This window comes from Gorilla gorilla, chromosome 5 (genome assembly GCF_029281585.2).
Source record: "Gorilla gorilla gorilla isolate KB3781 chromosome 5, NHGRI_mGorGor1-v2.1_pri, whole genome shotgun sequence".
Lineage (NCBI taxonomy): Eukaryota > Metazoa > Chordata > Mammalia > Primates > Hominidae > Gorilla > Gorilla gorilla.
The window spans coordinates 133,576,478-133,596,540 of record NC_073229.2 but is presented as its reverse complement, the minus strand read 5'-3'; the positions used below and the strand labels follow the sequence as shown (position 1 = coordinate 133,596,540).

Sequence of the window (20,063 nt, the reverse complement as noted above, 5' to 3'; positions counted from 1 at the left end):
GATTCTGTGATTCTGAGAATATGAGATCAATGAGAATCTCAGATTCAGTGATTCTCATTGCCCACAAAAGCTTGAGCACGGCTGTTCCAAATTATTCATGGTTTGCCTGGCTGGTACTGGGTAATAATAAACCAGATCTCCTCGGAGGGGAAGTCCCTCAAGCCCACCGGAGATTTAGAAGGTTTACCATCAGCGTTGTGTTGATGAAAACACTAACACACTGCGTTTTGAGGGGCTGAAGGCACTGTGCTGAGGAAGGTGAGTTTTCTTCCTCACTGCTCCTAATTGTGCCCCAGAAATCCCTGTTGACCCTCGTAAGTCATTTCCTAACCTTAAGCCCCACACTACCCAAAAAACATTTTCCCAATCCTCTGCATTGAACCCCATGTCTGGACCCCGTATCCTTTCCAAGTATGCACACAGTAAAATGTGCTTTAGGAATGAAGACAGAGACTGAATTTTGTTTGCAAGTTAATATAGCAGGTATGCCAGGCTCATGATGATTTTTATTACCAGATTACCATTTATCTTCTATTAATGTGTCGACCTAAAAGGAAGAAGCTGAAACAAAATTAATATAGAGTGTTAATTTGGGCCAAGGTTGAGGACTGCAGCCCAGGACACATTTCCAAGTTGCCTTGGGGAGTGCTCCAGAGAACAAAATAGAGGCTCAAGTGTTTAAAGAAAAAAGAATGAATCAGAAGAGGGGGCGATTACAAAAGCTGTTGGTCAGGAATTGTCATTAATTTACAGAAATAACATTGGTTAGCAATTGGCTATATGTTGTTGAACTATAGGGTGGATGGCTTTTTATGGCTGTTTGGTGTCAGTCTAGAGCCCACATAGTAAGTGGAGGTAATTATTTAGCTCAAGGGAGAGTGAGACATAACTGCTATTACATTTTAAATGCCTTTCTGGGCATGATAATTTAAAGGGGCTCACATTCCTCAAATTTTTTTTCATTTGTAACATTTTTATGATACTTTTTAGATCATTCTTTACTTTTAGTGATGTCAGATTCTTAAAAATGTTCTTAAGTTCTTTCTGAGAGCAAAATTCTAAAGGACGATAAAAACTTATTTTTAAAAGATTCAATACTAGAGTTGACAAATTCAGACCTAGAGGTGATCCTAAGCTCTGGCTTATGGGTTTAGCAAGTTTTCCCCCCACTTCTTACTTTTTTTTTTTTTGTCCTTTTCCCTTACAGGAACTCAAAAATGAAACCTGGGAATATTCTTCCTCTGTGATTTCTTTTGTTAATGGTCAGTTTCTGGGTGATGCATTGGATCTGCAGAAATGGGCCCACGAGGTGTGGGATATAGTTGACATTAAACCCTCTGCACTTTATGACGCACTCACCGAGGATTTTTCTGCTAAATTCTTAAGAGACACCAAGGCAAGTTATACTAATTTTTAAAGAAAAATCGTGGAATCTTTGACCCTTTATATTGATTCAGCATTAATTATTGATGTCCTAATGAAGGAGATTATAAAAAAGTAGGAGACTAAGTTTAAAGCCTAGTTCCATTTCCATTTGCAAAAGATTGTAATATGGTGGTATGTAAAGCAAGTGTGTCTCACAGCCCGTGGGCTGCACGGGGAGATCAGCTCTGTGCAGACATTTTTACTTCCCATTAGAGATTTATATGCATTAATTACCTATTTTAAAATATAAAGACCACCCCCTCAGAGAAGGTAAAACCTATCATCCATTCATCTTGAGTGTGAAATATTTAAATTAAGACTGTCCAACATCTAGGCAAGAGCTGCTGAGCTAAGAGAATGGAAAGTTGTTTGAAGAAAGGTGACATTTTAAAGCATGAACACAGGCCGGGTGCGGTGGCTCACGCCTGTAATACCATTACTTTGGGAGGCCGAGGCAGGTGGATCACAAGGTCAAGAGATCGAGACCATCCTGGCCAACACGGTGAAACGCCATCTCTACTAAAAATACAAAAATTAGCTGGGCGTGGTGGCATGTACCTGTAATCCCAGCTACTCAGGAGGCTGAAGCAGGAGAATCACTTAAACCTGGGAGGTGGAGGTTGCAGTGAGCCGAGATCGCACCACTGCACTCCAGCCTGGTGCAGAGCGAGACTCCGTCTCAAAAAAAAAAAAAAAAAAGCATGAACACATAGTTAGCAAGAGCAAGCCCAGACAGGCTGTGCCAGTGGGGAGGTTTCCAGTGGCAGAGGATAGTCATGAAGCATGAGGTCCAGGGGTGAGAGATAGCTATCAGGATGTGATGGCAGTAGGGGTGGAGGGACTTTGCAGTCCTGCTCAGAAACCTTCTTGTAGCAACAACTGCATTGTGCAGAAAATCATTTCATGCCCATGGCGGCCTGTGTCTACAGTGAGCCAATGCTAAGATCTGAGCTGTGCACAGGCAAAGGCCTTGTCTCATTCATCCTTGTTGAACCACTGCTCAAACAGACCTGAAACATAATAGGTGCTCAGTGCATGTTTGATTGAATAAACAGTGCACTTTGACAATGCTAGAAACTCTGGGGTGTGGGGAGGCATTTAATGTTCAAACAGTTAATTCCCAAAGGGTCGGGAGTCTAGCAGTACATGCCCTGGGAATGGCAGGGGGACAGCAAGGAGGCCAGAATTTGTGGGGAAAGAAGCTGGGAAGATGAGTTTGAGTCAAGATTCTTGGTGCCAGCATTACCAAGCTCCTCTGATTGATAGAAGGCGAAAAGGTGTGTATTGAAAGGATGCTGTTATCTCACAATTGACAGGAAAGCTGGACAACAGCTTTGGAAAACAGGCAGGAACCAACGAGGCCTGGCAGCACGAAGACATGGCCAGAGTCATACTGCAGGGATGTGCTGCCAGGAAACTGCCATGGCACTGCTGGCCCTTGTTCACACCACCGCCTTCAATGAGATTAACTGTTCAATGCTTCAGTGTCTTTTCATCACTCCCTGGAGACCTAAGCCCAGGCAGGAGCACCTAGCTGGCAAGGCTAGGTCATATTCCCAAAACCTGGTGTTCTCAGCATGGGGAGAGGGAGAATCTGGCCCCTTTAGATTCTAGTGAAGGTAGTGGGACCCTGTGAGGAGTTCCCCAGATAGGAAGGGTACTCAGATTTTAATTAGGAAAAAAAAAATCCAATAGATCCTAAAGAAAGATTGAGGCTGGATTATGATTTACTGTCCCATCTGAATGAAGGAGTTGGATTTTATCCAGAAGGAAACTGAACCAACAGAGCTTTCCATAAAAGAGTATGACGTAATCCTCTGTTTTTCTGGAAAAATGTTTAGGTCTGTGCAGAAGCAGGCTGGAGTAGGGGAGAGCTTGGGAGCAGGGGATTGGATAGCAGCATGGGCTAGACATAATGAAAGCCCGAAGTAATTCGTGGCAGTGAGGATAGAGGATAGTCATGAAGCGTTCCACAGACAATAGATTTTTTTGCACAGACGGTGGACTTTTCTTGCTGAAAAAAACCCAGGGATTTGTTTACTTGTGGTTAGAACCATATGGTAGATAAATATGCTTGCCTGTTTGGCTGCTAGATGACTGGGACATTACCTTGTGTTGCATTCATTTGAACTCTTTTATTGGCGTTTTCAGAACTATCTATTCTGGACTACCTCATAAAGATAATATCTTCATGCCCAGGGAAGTTTAATGGTGTCTGAATGGACAGTAAGTCCATTTCCTAAGTCAGCCATGATTTCCAATATATCCTCTTTATCCTCCTGAGCCTCTGAAGTTTACTATATTATGCCTCCTATTCTTTAGTTACACTATTCTGTTTTATACTTAAAAACTTGTAGTATAGAAGCTGAGAGGCACAAATTAATTATAATTAGTATGGATGGAACATGTCACTGCTAGATGCCAGATAGCACAATATTATTTCAGTCTTTTCATTAAAAAAAAGGTAGAGTGACATAAAAAATGATACATTTAATTTCAAGTTTCCTAGATTCTTAAGAAAGAGGACAGGACAAGTTATGCACCTTGCTCAATAAGGTGTTTTTTTTTTTTTTATAGGGTCTCACTCTGTCGCCCAGGCTGTAGTGCAGTGGCACGATCATAGCTCACTGCAGCCTCAACCTCCCTGGGCTCAGGTGATCCTATTGCCTCAGCCTTCCAAGTAGCTGGGACTACAGACACATGCCATCATGCCCAGCCAATTTCTTAATTTTTTTGTAAAGACGGGGTCTCACCATGTTGCCCAGGCTGGTTTCAAACTCTTGGGCTCAAAGGATTCACCCACCTTGGCCTCCTAAAGTGCTGGGATTACAGGCATGAACCAAGGTGGCATTTTAATGTAGGAGAATGGTGCCCAAGACTTGAAATGTACTCCATTAAATGTGCTTTAGCCCCTAAATGAATGCTATTGTGTTGAAACTAGCATTTTCATTTTGAATGCCTCTTTGTAGGGCTAGACAAGGTCTCACAAATGTTTTCCTCTATGAGAAAGGATATCAAGTGAAGACAAGCTGGGGGCATCTGTGCATGTGAGGGTATTATTGAATATAACTTGAAAGCCCAGCATCCTTCTCTTCCCTATCTCTGGTGCTACACCTGCTATGGATATAGGGACCTGATTTTCCCACTCAGAACAGATGTGGCCTGGCTCTGGTTAGCTAATCTGTGCTGTCTCTGAAAATCCAGGACGCACAGTAACCAAATCCATGATGTTCATGATGGATCCTTCCCAAAAATAGGAAAGAAGACAAGTAGAGAAGAATCCCCGGTCTGTTTTCTTCCCCACACTAGGTGTGGCTATTTCCACACCTAGTTGTGATGTGGTAGATATCTAGGCCATGTGTTTCACTCCTGTGAGATAGGTTAATGTTCTCCAGAGCTTTCACTCTGGAAAGGTTTTTAAAATGTATAATGTGGGCTGGGTGCAGCGGTGGCTCACGCCTGTAATTCCAGTACTTTGGGAGGCCAAGGTAGGTGATCCCTTGAGCTCAGGAGTTCGAGACCAGCCTGGGCAACATGGTGAAACCCCATCTCTACCAAAAATACAAAAATTAGCTGGGCCTGGTGGTGGTGCATGTGTGTAGTTCCAGCTACTTCAGAGGCTGAGGTGGGAGGTTCACTTGAGCCCAGGAGGTTGAGGCTGCAATGAGCCAAGATGGTGCCACTACACCCCAGCCTGGGGGACAGAGACAGACTCTGTCTCAAAAATAAATAAATAAATAAATACAATAATAAAAATTAAAATGTGTAAAGTGGGTTATAAAAACTTGATAAAATGAAATAAACTAATACAAGTCATTCACTTAATTTTACTGTAATATTATCCATTGGTAATGTTATTGACATCTTTTCACTAAAAATATTTTATCTGCTGTATTTTTGGTCATTTCTGAAAACTTTCTTGTAAGACTTTGACCTGCATTATATGATTCTCCTTAATCTTCACAGCATGATTTCGTGTTTTTGGACATTTGTATTGATTCTTCTCCAATTGGAAGATTGATTTTTGAGGTGATACTTTTTTTTATATGTAAGTTTGTGGGGGTAGGATCTGTAACTGTTGGAGTGTTAAATATTTAATCTTTGAAACCTTTTGTCTTTATTTTGTAGCTATACTGTGATGTGTGTCCCAAAACATGTAAAAATTTTCAGGTCTTGTGCACAGGAAAAGCAGGGTTTTCTCAACGTGGCATAAGACTACATTACAAAAATTCCATTTTTCATCGAATAGTACGGAATGGCTGGATACAAGGAGGGGGTAAGTTTAAAATCTTAAATACAAGTTAATTGCAATATCAAATGAGAAGGTCCAAACTTTCGTTTATCTTTATGAAATGTATGTAGAATTAGATATACTTAAAATTAGACATATTTAAAGAATGCTTTATATAGCCAAATAATGAAGTAAGATATTTGTATTCTTTAAACAACACCCTAATTATTAAAATAAATAAATCTAATTTATGTTACCAGGAATATTCCAAATTCAAAAATGACATAGGAGAGTAGGGTGACATTTTATTTTACCAATTTTATTTTTACGAATTTTAAATGCTCACCTAAATACATGGTACCTAGAAATACAGTGGTTTTAATAAGCATGCTAAGAGTGGGAATTTGAAAATATAATAAATGGAAAACAACTTATTTCTCACCAAACATGTTACATTATTACAAGTAAAAAGAAATGTCTAAAGGATTTTGGTTTCTATGTTCGCTTTCTTTTCAGGTCAGTCCTTTGGTTTTACATAGACTAGGTGTCTGATTAAAAGCATGGAATTGAATTTTGGGCGCCTTTTGGGGGATAGTCCATAGGAAACAACCAGGCAGTAATTTACACATAATTGGTTTAGTGTCAAAGGAAATTTGCTTGAACTCGATGACACATGGAGAAGCTTAAATTAGTTTTTACCATTTTTTGTATGATCTGGAACATTCTGAGGCTGACGAGGAGAAAAATATAGATATATTCCAGGCATCCTACATGTTAAAGCAGGTATTTTCCCTTTGGTTTCTCCACAGTGAGATCATACCACAAATATTGTTATCTAACCTCACTTTCAAGTGTTTTTCCATTTTGTGTCTTTCCACTGAATATGTGGTGTCTATCTAACCATGCCAATGAACATAAACATACAAAATGTTTAGCATCTGCCTAGTTTTTTTTTTTTATCATATTGCTATACCAGTTTAATTAATTCCCCATTGGTGAACATTTAGATGGTTTTCTATTTTTTGTTAGTATAAAACATTTCTCAAGGGGTCCTGTTAATATTAGGGGCTCCTGACACTGAGTTCAGTGTTGACTCTCATGTGGTAGGCTTTCAGATGCTTTGTTCTTTTTTTTTTTTTTTGAAACGGAGTCTCACTCTGTCGCCCAGGCTGTAGTGCAGTGGCACAATCTTGGCTCACTGCAAGCTCCACCTCCCGGGTTCAAGCAATTCTCCCTGCCTCAGCCTCCCGAGTAGCCAGGATTGCAGGGGCCCACCCCCACACCTGGCTAATTTTTGTATTTTTTTAGTAGAGACAGGTTTGCCATGTTGGCCAGGCTGGTCTTGAACTCCTGACCTCAGGTGATCCGCACGCCTCAGCCTCCCAAAGTGCTGGGATTACAGGCATGAGCCACCACACCCAGCCTCAGATGCTGTATTCTTTTGTTTCATTTTATTTTTGTTTTTGCTTAGCTCCCACCACCCTTGCAAGATTTGGGAAAAGTAGGTCATATTATTTGTTTGTGTTTTTATTTAAAGTAAAATTTCCAAATAGTAAAGTGCACAGATCTTGGGTCATGTTTTCAAACAGTGAGACAGCAATGTTAAGGACGGCTTGGGAAAAAGTTGGGTTGCTAGATTCAAATCCAAGCTCTGATTCATGGAAGTTATACCATCTTGATAAGCTACTTAGCCTCTCTGAATCAGTTTCTTAATCATAAAATGGGGATAATGATAAGAATATCACAGGATGTGGTGAGGATTCAATGACCTGGTGTGCTGGAAGTGCCAAACTCTGGAAACATCCTCTCTGCCTACAGATGTCCAGTTCCCACGATCCAGACCCCAAGAGAGGGTTCTTGAATCTCTCACAAGAAAGGATTCAGGGCGAGTTTGTTGAGTAAAGTGAAAGTAAGTTTATTAGGAAAGTAAAGGAACAGAAGAATGGCTACTCTGTAGACACAGCAGCCCCTGAGGGCTGCTGGTTGCCCATTTTTATGGCTATTTCTTGATTATATGCTAAAGGTGGATAATTCATGCTTCCCTTTTTGAGACCATATAGGGTAACTTCCTGATGTTGCCATGGCATTTGTAAACTGTCATGGCACTAATGGGAGTATAGCAGTGAGGACGACCAGCGGTCACTCTCATCGCCATCTTGGTTTTGGTGGGTTTTGGCTGGCTTCTTTACTGCAGCCTGTTTTATCAGCAAGGTCTTTATGACCTGTATCTTGTGCCAACCTCCTGTCTAATCCTGTGACTCAGAATGCCATTACCATCTGGGAATGCAACCCAGTAGGTCTCAGCCTCATTTTACCCAGCTCCTATTCAAGATGAAGTTGCTCTGGTTCACATGCCTCTGATACCACGGGACTATGTAGAATTTTGGAGGACAGGAGCTAAACGTGGTTTTGTGCTGTGCCTTAGGATGCCTCCAGGCACTGTTGCTTGCCCTTTGGGACTAACAGGCTGTACCCAGTCAACACTGCCTGCCCCTCCTCCGCACATCTTATCTTCTGACCTTTTACACACTCTGTTGCACACACAGCCTCTGGCTGCCTCCTGAGCACATCAAGCATGCATGGGCCCTGAGGCCTCGTTTATTTTGCCTGGGGCACATACCGCCCAGCCTGTTCCTGCAGGTATCCCTTGTTTCACCCCCTGCCCCCAACCCCACTGTCTGTTTCTGATTATTGCCCAGAGATTATCTGAGCAAGGCCTTACCGGACCACCCTATATGAAACTGCCATCTTCCTGTCCACACACTCGGCTGACCCCTCCTGCCACCATCCTACTCCTTACCTTGCTTTATCTTTCTTCCTAGCACTTTTCATCATTAGACATACTACCATATGTTTCTTAGTTCATTTGTTTATTGTCTGTTTCTCTAAATTCCATGGGGGCAGAAATTTTTATCTATTTTATTCACTATGGTATCCCAGGTACTACAACAGTGCTTGAGATATAGTAGGTGCTTAATAAATACTTGTAGAAAGAAAAGAAGGAAGAGAGTGTAAGAAGGAAAATAGGTGGTTAAACAGGAAACATACATTCTCTGCATTTTTAAAGTCCAAAGTTAAGATAGCAAGTCATTATACCACTTTGGTTGGATTCCCCCTCTGGCTCCCTCGAGGCCTACTTCCTTCAGAAGGATTAAAAAAAAATTGATACCAACACTTTGTTAATCAAAGAAAATGAAATAAACTTTTTTACACAAAAAATGATCATGTTTTACATAAGACTAAAAGATATATATATATATATATAATGGGTGAGGATATCCAGGACCCACCAAATAATTCCAGTAAGAAAATTCAAACACTTAACAAAGATTCATTTTTCAATAGCCCATTAGTCACAGAACAATTACCCAACTATTAACAATTAAACCTACCTATATATTAGAAATACATTTCATTTCACCCATACATCCAACACACTTTAAAATGGATAGAGGAAAATTTTATTAACTGGCTTTAGGGAAAAAAAAAGTACCTATTGAACTCATATATTATATTATTATTATTATTTTGAGGCAGAGTTTCACTCCGTCATCCAGGCTGGATTACATGGCACCATCTCAGCTAACTGCAGCCTCCACCTCTGGGGTTCAAGTGATCCTCCTGCCTCAGCCTCCCGAGTAACTGGGATACAGGCACGCACCACCATGCCCAGCTAATTTTTTCTATTTTTATTAGAGATGGGGTTTCACCATGTTGGCCAGACTGGTCTTGAACTCCCAACCTCAAGTGATCTGCCCACCTCAGCCTCCCAAAGTGCTGGGATTACAGGCTTGAGCCACCGTGCCCAGCTGAACTCATATATTATTGCTTAAACAGAACATACCAAATTCTTACCTCAGTGTTCCCTTGTAAAAAAAAGTGGAAATCCATAGTCCAGAGACTGTCTTTAAGAATGAGCGCTGCTATGGTGTGAGTTGGCTGAAGGTTAAGAGATATGAATGAAAGTAGTAAAAATAAATAGAAACAGAAGAATAAGCTGCTGATAAGTACAATATGTTTATAACTCATAAAACATTTCATGTTGTGAATTTTCTCGAGCATACAAAATAATTAATATGCTTCAGGCTTTCCATTTGACTTACATTTATAGGATTTCTTTCCAGTAGGAGTTTTCACATGACTTTTAAATTAATTGTCTAAATGAACTTTTCTGTGTTTTTCTAACTACTAGGGTTCTAATCAAGTGTGCATTTTTATGTTCATAAGGTCCATCTCCAGTGTATATTATTATGTGACTTTGAATGGATTTGAGAGAAATGAAGACATTCCCACATTCTTTTTTTTTTGAGACAGGGTCCTGTTCTGTCGCTCAGGCTGAGTGCAGTGGCACAATCACAGCTCGCTGCAGCCTCAACCTCCTGGACTCAAGTGATCTTCTCAGCCTCCTAAGTAGCTGGAACTACAGGCACACATTACCATGCCTGGCAAATTTTTAAAAATTTTTTTGTAAAGACAGGGTCTCTCTATGTTGCCCAGGCTGGTCCTGAACTCCTGGACTCAAACAATGAATCCTCTTGCCTCATCCCCACCAAAGTGTTAGGAATATAGGCATGGGTCTTAGCCTGTCACCCAGGCTGGAATGCAATGGCACAATCATGGCTCTCACTGCAGCCTTGAACTCCTCCCACTTCAGCATCCCAAGTAGCAGGGATTATGGGCACATGCCACCATGCCCAGCTAATTTTAAAAAATTTTTGTAGGCCAGGCACGGTGGCTCACACTTGTAATCCCAGCACTTTGGGAGGCTGAGGCGGGTGGATCACGAGGTGAGGAGTTCGAGACCAGTCTGGCCAATATGGTGAAACCCCCGTCTCTACTAAAAATACAAAAACTAGCTGGGCGTGGTGGCACGCGCCTATAGTCCCAGCTGCTCGGAAGGCTGAGGCGGGAGAATCGGTTGAACCTGAGAGGTGGAGGTTGCAGTGAGCCGAGATGATGCCACTGCACTCCATCCTGGGCAACAGAGCAAGACTCCGTCTCAAAAAAATAAATTTTTTTTATAGAGACAGAGTCTCACTATATTGCCCAGGCTGGTCTTGAACTCCTGGCCTCAAGTAACCCTCCCACCTTGGCCTCCCAAAGTGCTGGGATTACAGGCATGAGCCACCACACCTGGCCACATTCCATACATTCAGAGCTCTTCTCCAGAATGAGTTGTTTTATGTTATCAAATAGAACTAGAACACCAAAGGCCCTTACCACATTTCCTCTATTCATAAGACATTTCTTCAGTGTGAGTTCAGAAGGATCTTTTGAGATAAATTTAATGCATTTTATTATCATCATCATCATATTGAGCAGAATGATGAAGATGATGATAATGAGAGGGGACATTCTAGAAGCATGTGATGCTGCATGGGCATGACACTCTGCCAAGCACTGCCTGAGTGCTCCACCTGTGTTATTTCATTTCATCCTTAGAGCTACCTGTGAGGCAGTTACCATTATCCCTGTTTGTACAGATAAGCAAACAGGTTTGGAAAAAGTAACTGACATCAGCATTTTAATCAAAGATCATCCGACCTTAAAGTTTGCTTTTAACCACTATTTGGCATCTCTGAATTTGTTGTCAGAAGTATAGCAATAATATCAGATATACAAGGCTGAATTCAAGAGGGTGGATATGGCCACGAAAAAGAATAGTAAATACGGATTGAAATGGTGTCAATATAAAATATTCACCTAGGAGATCTGAAGCAGAGGACAAGAGTAATGTTGGTGGGTGTGGGAGGGAGGGGGCAAGGGAATGTGACCAATGGGTAGGTAAGTTGGCAGGAGAGAAGACCACCTGGGTGGATTTCCCTGAGAGAACCAACCCCTAGGATCTGAAGGGATTGATGGTGGGGGGGCCCTCAGCTTCCCCATTTCCAGATTCAGCCTTCAGCCATGACAACTTCCTTTCGAGAGCTGCCTGGGGCTGGGTAGTGAACCATGGCTGAGTTTTAGGTGAGTCAGGTTGGAGACTTAAGGCTTGTCAATTAACTTCTGAGCCAGCTTTCTGAGTGGTATAATTTAAATGCTGCATGGCCTTTCTGGGATAAATTCTCTCTACATGCTTGGTGTTGCATCAGTTTTCTTTGAAAAATAGCACACACACTTTTATGGTAGGTAAATTGCTCATACTAACTTTAAAAAGCATAGTCCTTCAATAAATATTTATTGAGCACTGTATTAAAGGAGGCAGCAGAATAGAGCTGAAGTTAGTAGACAGATACTGATGGGGAGGATGGGGGAGAGAGGACAGACCTCAGAGCCCGCTCTTTTCACTAGAGTTAGCTTTGCTCCTCTTTTAGCTGTGGATAGATAAAAAATAACTTGTTCATGGAGTCTTTTTATAGTGGGAGCATTGCCTAAACCAAAATATGCGTAGCATGTGAACACCTGAAAAAAACCTTGCTACATTATAGGAAACTTTATTTCCAATATGCTAGGTAAATAAATGAGTTATCACTATAGGATATGAAATTTTGAACATGAATTCTGTTTGCAGCACCTATTTTTTATTCATATTCTTTTTTTTTTTTTTTTTTTTGAGATGGAGTCTCACACTGTCGCCCAGGCTGGAGTGCAGTGGTGCGATCTCAGCTCACTGCAACCTCCGCCTCCCGGATTCAAGCGATTCTCCTGCCTCAGCCTCCCAAGTAGCTGGGATTACAGGCACCAGCCACCACACCCAGCTAGTTTTTGTATTTTTGGTGGAGACAGGTTTCACCATGTTGGCCAGGCTGATCTCGAACTCCTGGCCTCAAGTGATTTGCCTGCTTCGGCCTCCCAAAGTGCTGGGATTACAGGTGTGTCACCGCGCCTGGCTCTATTTTTTATACATATTCTAAAAATAACTTACTTTTCCTGTTTTAGCCTCTTAGTTTAATCTTGATCTCAGAAAAACAAGATAGACTGTGGAATAACTTATGAAGAAAGCAGAATTTATGTGAACATACTTTTGAAAAATTGTGACCACAATTACAATTGAATGCTTCATCCTTTCAAAAGTTTGCATTATCATGAATGTAAAAGTGCTTACAAAATACAAGTGAAATTATTATAGTAATATTTTCATAGTATGGATATTGAACAATTAGGTAACTTATTCTATTCATTGGTATAAGTGGAATCATATTGCATTCTTTTTTTTTTTTTTTTTGAGATGGAGTTTCACTCTCGTTGCTCAGGCTGGAGTGCAACGGCACAATCTCGGCTCACTGCAACCTCCACCTCCTGAGTTCAAGCAATTCTCCTGCATCAGCCTCCCTAGTAGCTGGGATTACAGGCACATGCCACCACGCCCAGCTAATTTTTGTGTTTTTAGTAGAGACAGGGTTTCACCCTGTTGGCCAGGCTGGTCTCGAATGCCTGGCCTCAGGTGATCTGCCTGCCTCGGCTTCCCAAAGTGCTGGGATTACAGGCATGAGCTACCATACCTGGCTGATTCCTTTTTTTTTTTTTTTTTTAATCGAGATGGAGTCTCATTATGTTGCCCAGGCTGGTCTCAAACTCCTGGGCTCCAGTGATCATCCCACCTCAGCCTTGAAATCATCATTGAAAGCAACATTTTTTCCCTGTCATTACTGTATCCTAAATCTTTTCATCTCAAAATTCTAATGTTTATTTGTTGCTATTTCTCAGATATAGTGTATGGAAAAGGAGATAATGGAGAGTCGATTTATGGACCAACATTTGAAGGTGTGTATCTTTACATTTTGTTAGTTATATATTAGTTGATTATTCAAACTTAACAGGACTGGACAGTTTCACAATTCCAAATAAGATATCACTGGGGGCAATACTTACAGTACAAGCAAGAGTTAAAAATGAGCAGATCGGGGGGAAGCGCCCTAAGGCCCGACCAGAGCAGCTTCATACACACATATTTTTTTCACTTACCTAATGATATTATTTCTTTAGGATAAATCCCAGAATTAGGATTGTAGAGTCAAAGGGAATTTATATTTTTAGGGCTTGTAATTTCCTGTGCTGATACTTAGAACTGGTACCTTGATAATCATTCTATTTAGATTGCTGTCAGGTGGCCGGGTATGGTGGCTCACGCCTATAATCCCAGCACTTTGGGAGGCCGAGGTGGGTGGATCATTTGAGGTCAGGAGTTTGAGATCAGCCTGGCTAATATGGTGAAACTCCATCTCTACTAAAAATACAAAAATTAGCCAGGCATGATGGCGCACGCCTCCCAGCTCCTCAGGAGGCTGAGGCAGGAGAATCACTTGAACCTGGGACATGGAGGTTGCAGTGAGCTGAGATGGTGCCACTGCACTCCAGCCTGGGTGACAGAGTGAGACTCGGTCTCAAAAAGAAAAAAAAGATTGCTGTCGGTAGAAAAACCCTGTATAACATTTACAACAAAAGCAGGTGACAAGGTATCTACCTAAATTCCAAAATACAAACAGGTAAGGACAAACAACAAACCAACAGCCATGAAATCTGCACAGTATCAGCATCTGTGTAGAAGAGGGCAGGGCTTCCCAAGAATAGGGTACTTAGGATCCCCTAAGTAGCCAATAGTGTGTGAGTACAGGGGGCCCCCAGGAAGGTTGGAAGAGGCAGGAGCAGTCTAACCCCTGTGTACTCTCGAAACTGATCTGACAAGGCTCTCTTCCAGGACAGGCTCCCATGCAGATGGAACTGTTGGGAATGGCATCAAAATTATCCAGGATACAGGGACAATCATGACAAAGAGGGAATAGGAACAGAGTCAGAAATTTAAGGAAGAAAGCCACATGCTTCAACATGCAAGATTTTCAACATGCAAGAGGGAGCTTTTTGAAACTAGAAAATCTACTTTCTTTCTAAAGACACATCTTCTAAACATTTAGGAAAACTAATGTCACCCTATATAACAAAGAGAGTTTCTCTGAAAGAAAATAATGTTTATTCAGGAATAGGGTATTGCAGTAGGCATACATGTGCCATAGGAAACGATGTGCATATTCAGGAAGGTAAAGGGAGACAAAGGGTTTTAAAGGAAAATTGGGGAAGATTACGTAATTGTTTTGAAATGATTATCCTTGGCTATAGCGATCAGTAACAAGAGTCCAAGGTTGGACTGGACAGGTGTCCCTGCAGAAGTATTAATATTTCCTGCATAAGGTCGCAATGGCCTTTATGCAAGGTTGTGGCTTTTGTAGTTCTTTGTGATTGTTTTGCTATCAGGCATACAAGTGTGAGAGTTCTCTGTTCATAGCTTTCCTTGGCTCTATTTGTCAGCATTTTTAAACCATGACTACATTTTTATTCTGACCACTATTACACTAATTTTATATTAGAATGAACAATAGAAGTTTCAAGGTGATTATAAGAATAAAGAGAATAAGGAGCAGAGTAACATCAGCACTGATAGTGAATGTACCCTAGAAAGACATGCTCATAGGATACAGTTGACCCTTGAGCAACATGGATTTGAACTGTACGAGTCCACTTAAAGAAACTTACAGTCAGTTTCTTTAAAAAGAAAAAAATAGAGACAGGGTCTCACTGTATTCCCCAAGCTGGACTTGAACTCCTGGGCTCAAGCAGTCTTCCCGCCTTAGCCTCCTAAGTAGGTGGGACTACTACCTACTTGGAGGACCATTTTTTGGAGAAGCTGCCACTGCAGCTATACCATCAGGTGTGAAAACCTTGCACTTTTTTGTGAAATACTTTTACCTTTTTTTTCTTTTTTTTTTTTTTTTTAAGAGACAGGATCTCACTTTGTCGTCCAGGCTAAAGTGCAATGGCGTGACCATAGCTCATGGTAACCTTAAACTCCTGGGCTCAAGGGATCCTCCTGCCTCAACCTCCTAGGTAAGTAGGACTACAGGTGCATGCTACCACGTTGGCTAATTTTAAAAAAAAGATTTGTAGAGATGGGGTCTTGCTCTGTTGTCCAAGCTGGTCTCCAACTCCTGGGCTCAAGTGGTCCTCCTGAGTTGGCCTTCTGAGTCATTGGGATTACAAGCGTGAGCCACCAAGCCTAGCCTGCAAAATACCTTTTTTGTCTTGTATTGAAAATGCAGCTTTTATGTGGGCACAGGATGGCTATAAGAAAGGCAAACCTGTAGACTCTAATATGATTTGAGAAAAAGCAAAGCTATTATATGACAACTTAAAGCAAAAGGAAGGTAAAAGATCTAAAACTGGATAATTTAATTCCAGCAAAAGATGGTTTGATAATTTTAGAAAAAAGTTTGGCTTTAAAAATGTCCAGATAACAGGAGAAGCAGCTTCTTCTGACCAAGAGGCAGAAGATGAATTCCAAGATGTCATTAACAAAATGAGAAGAAAAAGGATATCTACCTGAACAAGTTTTATGGCAGACAAAAGTGACCTATTCTGGAAAAAAAAAAGCCACAAAAAGGCCAGGTGCAGTGGCTCACACCTGTAATCCCAGCACTTTGGGAGGCTGAGGCGGGCGGATCACCTGAGGTCAGGAGTTCAAGACCAGCCTGGCCAACATGGTGAAACCCTGTCTCTACTGAAAATATAAAATTTAGCTGGGAGTGATGGCAGGTGCCTGTAATCCCAGCTACTCGGGAGACTGAGGCAGGAGAATCACTTGAACTCGGGAGGCAGAGGTTGCAGTGAGCCGAGATCGCGCCACTGCACTCCAGCCTAGGAGACAGAGTAAGACGCTTGTCTCAAAAAAAAAAAAAAAAAAAAAGCCACAAAAGACATTTATTAGTAAGAGAAGCAAGCACTAGCATTTAAGGCAGGAAGGAATAGGCTAACTGTACTGTTGTGTGCCAATGCAGTTGGGTTTATGATCCAGACTGCCCCTAACCATAAAGCTGCTAACCTAAACACCAACTGCCAGCCTTTTGGTTGTACAAAAAGGCCTGGACAATGAGAACCCTTTTTCTAGATTGGTTCCTTCAATACATTCTCCCTGAAGTTAGGAAGTACCTTGCCAGTAAGGGACTAACTTTTAAAAAGTTCTTTTGATATTGAACAATGATGCCCCTGGCCACCAGAACACCATGAGTTCAACACCGAAGGCATCAAAGTGGTCTACTGGTCCCCAAACACAACATGTCTAATTCAGCCTCTAGTCAGGGGGTCATAAGGACCTTTAAGGCTGATTACACATGGTACTCTATGGAAAGGATTGTCAACATTATGGAAGAGAACCCCAATAGAAAGAACGTCATGAAAGTCTGGAAGGATTATACCATTCAAGATGCTATTGTCATTATAGAAAAAGCCATGAAAGCCATCAAGCTCAAAACAAGTTTCTGCTGGAGAAAATTGTGCCCAGATGTTGTGCTTGACTTCACGGGATTTATGACAGAGCCCATCAAGGAAATCATGAAAGAGATTTGTGGGTATGGCAAAAAAGATGAGGGGTGAACGTTGTCAAGATATGGATCTTGGAGAAATTCAAGGCCTAATATATACCACAGCAGAGGCATTCAAAGATGAGTTGATGGAGATGAGTGCCTCCAAACCAGTGCCAGATCATGAGGAAGAAGACGTAGAAGGAGCAGTATCAGGAAACAAACTGACACTAGACAATCTGGCGGAAGGGTTCCAGTTACTCAAGACTACTTTTGACTTCTTTTACAACATAGACCCTTTTATGATAAGAGCAATGAAACTAAAGCAAAGAGTGGAAGAAGGATTGATACTGTATGGAAACATTGCTAGAGAAATGAAAAAGCAAAAAGTCAAACAAATTATAATGTATTTCCGTAAAGTTAACACTGAGTGTGACCACCTTTCCTGCCTCCCCTTCTACTTCGTCCACCTCTCTGCCTCTGCCACCCTGAGACAGCAAGACCGACTCCTTCTCTTCCTCCTCCTCAGCCTACTCAGTGTGACAAGGATGAAGACTGTTATGATGATCCACTTCCACTTAATGAATAGTAGATATATTTCTCTTCCTTATGATTTTCTTTATAACATTTTATTTTCTCTAGCTTATTTTATTGTAAGGATACAGTATACAATACATGTAACACACCAAATATATGTAATCTACTATTTATGTTATTGATAAGGCATCTAGTCCATTGCAGACTATTAGTAGTTAAGTTACTGGGGAGTCAAAAGTTATATGTGGATTTTTGACTGCTCTGAGGGGTTGGTGTCCCTAACCCCCACATTGTTTAAGGGTCAACTGTAGATCAAAACTGTAACAGTCTATATCAAAATAAGCTAAAAGAAGCCTGGGCAACATGGCAAACCCCATCTCTACAAAAAATACAAAAATTAGCTGGGCATAGTGGCGCACATCTGTAATCCTAGCTACTTGGGAGGCTGAGGTGGGAAGACTGCTTGAGCCTGGGAGGCAGAGCCTGCAGTGAGCCAAGATTGCACCACTGCACTCCAGCCTGGGCAACAGAACAAGACCTTGTCTCAAAAAAAAAAAAAAAAAAGCTAAAAGACATTAAGAAAATGATACAAGACATGAAAGAGCTCATAAATCAGAATTAGAAAAACTTAAACATGATGCAACAGAGCTGAGGAAAGAAGGGCTGAGGAAAGCAATGAAAGAAAAATAATTTCAGAAGTGAGTAAACTACAAGGAACACAAGAGGAAATAAAAATACAACATATGTCCTAAAAGAAGTACAAGGTAGGCAGAGGAATTTTTTTGTTTGCTTTAATTTTTGTGGGTACATAGTAGGTGTGTATCTTTATGAGGTACTTGAGATATTTTGATACAGGCAAGCAATGTGAAATAATCACATCATATAAAATAGGGTATCCATCTCGTCAAGCAGTTATCCTGTGTGTTACAATCCAATTATACACTTTTATTTTAAAAGGTACAATTATTATTGACTATAGTTGCCCTCATATTCTATCAAATACAAGGTCTTACTCATTTTTTCTTTTTTTTTGTGCCTATTAACCATCCTCACCACCCTCCTTTAACCCTCACTACCCTTCCCAGTCTCTGGTAACCATCCTTCTACTCTCTGTCTCCATGATTTTATTTGTTTTGATTTTTAGATCTCACAAATAAATGAGAACATGTTATGTTTGTCTTTCTGTGCTGGGCTTATTTCACTTAGCATAATGACCTCCAGTCCCATCCATGTTGTTGCAAATGACTGGATCTCATTGTTTTTTATGGCTGAATAGTACTCCATTGTGTATATGTACACATTTTCTTTATCCATTCTTCTGTTGATGGACACTTAACGTAGCTTCCAAATCTTGGCAATTGTAAACAGTGCTGCAACAAACATAGGAGTGCAGGTATCTCTTTGATATAATGATTTCCTTTCTTTTGGGTATATACCCAGCAGTGAGATTGCCGGATCATATGGTAGCTCTATTTTTAGTTTTTTGAGGAACCTCCAAACTGTTCTCCATAGTGGTTGCACATTAGTTTACATTCCCACCAACAGTGTACAAGGGTCCCTTTTTCTCCACATCCTTGTCAGCATTTGTTATTGCCTGTCTTTTGGATAAATGCCATTTTAACTGGAGTGAGATATCTCGTTGTAGTTTGGGTTTACGTTTCTCTGATGATCAGTGGTGTTGAGCACCTTTTCATATGCCTGTTTGCCATTTGTATGTCTTCTTTTGAGAAATGTCTGTTCAAATCTTTTGCCCATTTTATAATCTGATTATTAGGTTTTTTCCTGTAGAGTTGTTTGAGCTCCTTATATATTCTGGTTATTAATCCCTCGTCAGATGGGTAGTTTGCAAATATTTTCTGTGGGTTTTTGTTTGTTTGTTTGTTTTGAGACAGAGTCTCACTCTGTCACCCAGGATAGAATGCAGTGGTGCCATCTCAGCTCACTGCAACCTCCGCTGCCTGGGTTCAAGCAATTCTCCTCCCTCAGCCTCCCAAATAGCTGGGATTACAGGTGCACATAACCACACCTGGCTAATTTTTGTATTTTTAGTAGAGACAGGGTTTCACCATGTTGGCCAGGCTGGTCTTGAACTCCTGACCTCGTGATCCGCCCGCCTCAGCCTCCCAAAGTGCTGGAATTACAGGTGTGAGCTACCATGCCCAGCCATGTCTTCACTTTGTTGATTGTTTCCTTTGTTGTGCAGAATCTTTTTAACTTGATATGATCCCATTTGTCCAGAGAGTTTCCTCGATGTTTTCTTGTAGTAGTTTCATAGTTTGAGGGCTTAGATTTAAGTCTTTAATCCATTTTGATTTTATTTTTGTATATAGTGAGAGGTAGGGGTCTAGTTTCACTCTTTTGCATATGGATATCCAGTTTTCCCAGCATTATTTATTGAAGTCTTTTCCTCAGCTTATGTTCTTGGCACCTTTGTTGAAAGTGAGTTCACTATGAGTTTGTGGATTTGTTTCTGGGTTCTCTATTGTGTTCTGATGGTCTATGTGTCTGTTTTTATGCCAGTATCATGCTGTTTTGGTTACTATAGCTCTGTAGTATAATTTGAAGTCAGGTAATGTGATTCC

General features: G+C 41.0%; 1 protein-coding gene across 4 annotated transcripts in view; it reads left to right on the top strand.

Annotated features, from left to right (window-relative positions):
• Nucleotides 1-20,063, top strand: part of PPIL6 (peptidylprolyl isomerase like 6) — a 47,905-nt gene that overhangs the window by 8,132 nt on the left and 19,710 nt on the right. For 3 of the 4 annotated variants that reach the window (XM_019030142.4, XM_019030143.4, XM_019030144.3), the window contains 4 exons: nt 1,208-1,396; nt 5,392-5,454; nt 5,554-5,701; nt 13,304-13,360. In XM_019030142.4, the coding sequence (XP_018885687.3) occupies nt 1,208-1,396; nt 5,392-5,454; nt 5,554-5,701; nt 13,304-13,360 (457 nt within the window). Of the gene's footprint in view, nt 1-1,207; nt 1,397-5,391; nt 5,455-5,553; nt 5,702-13,303; nt 13,361-15,367; nt 15,476-20,063 lie in introns of all 4 variants that reach the window. The other variant, XM_063707177.1, reaches the window with a different exon arrangement.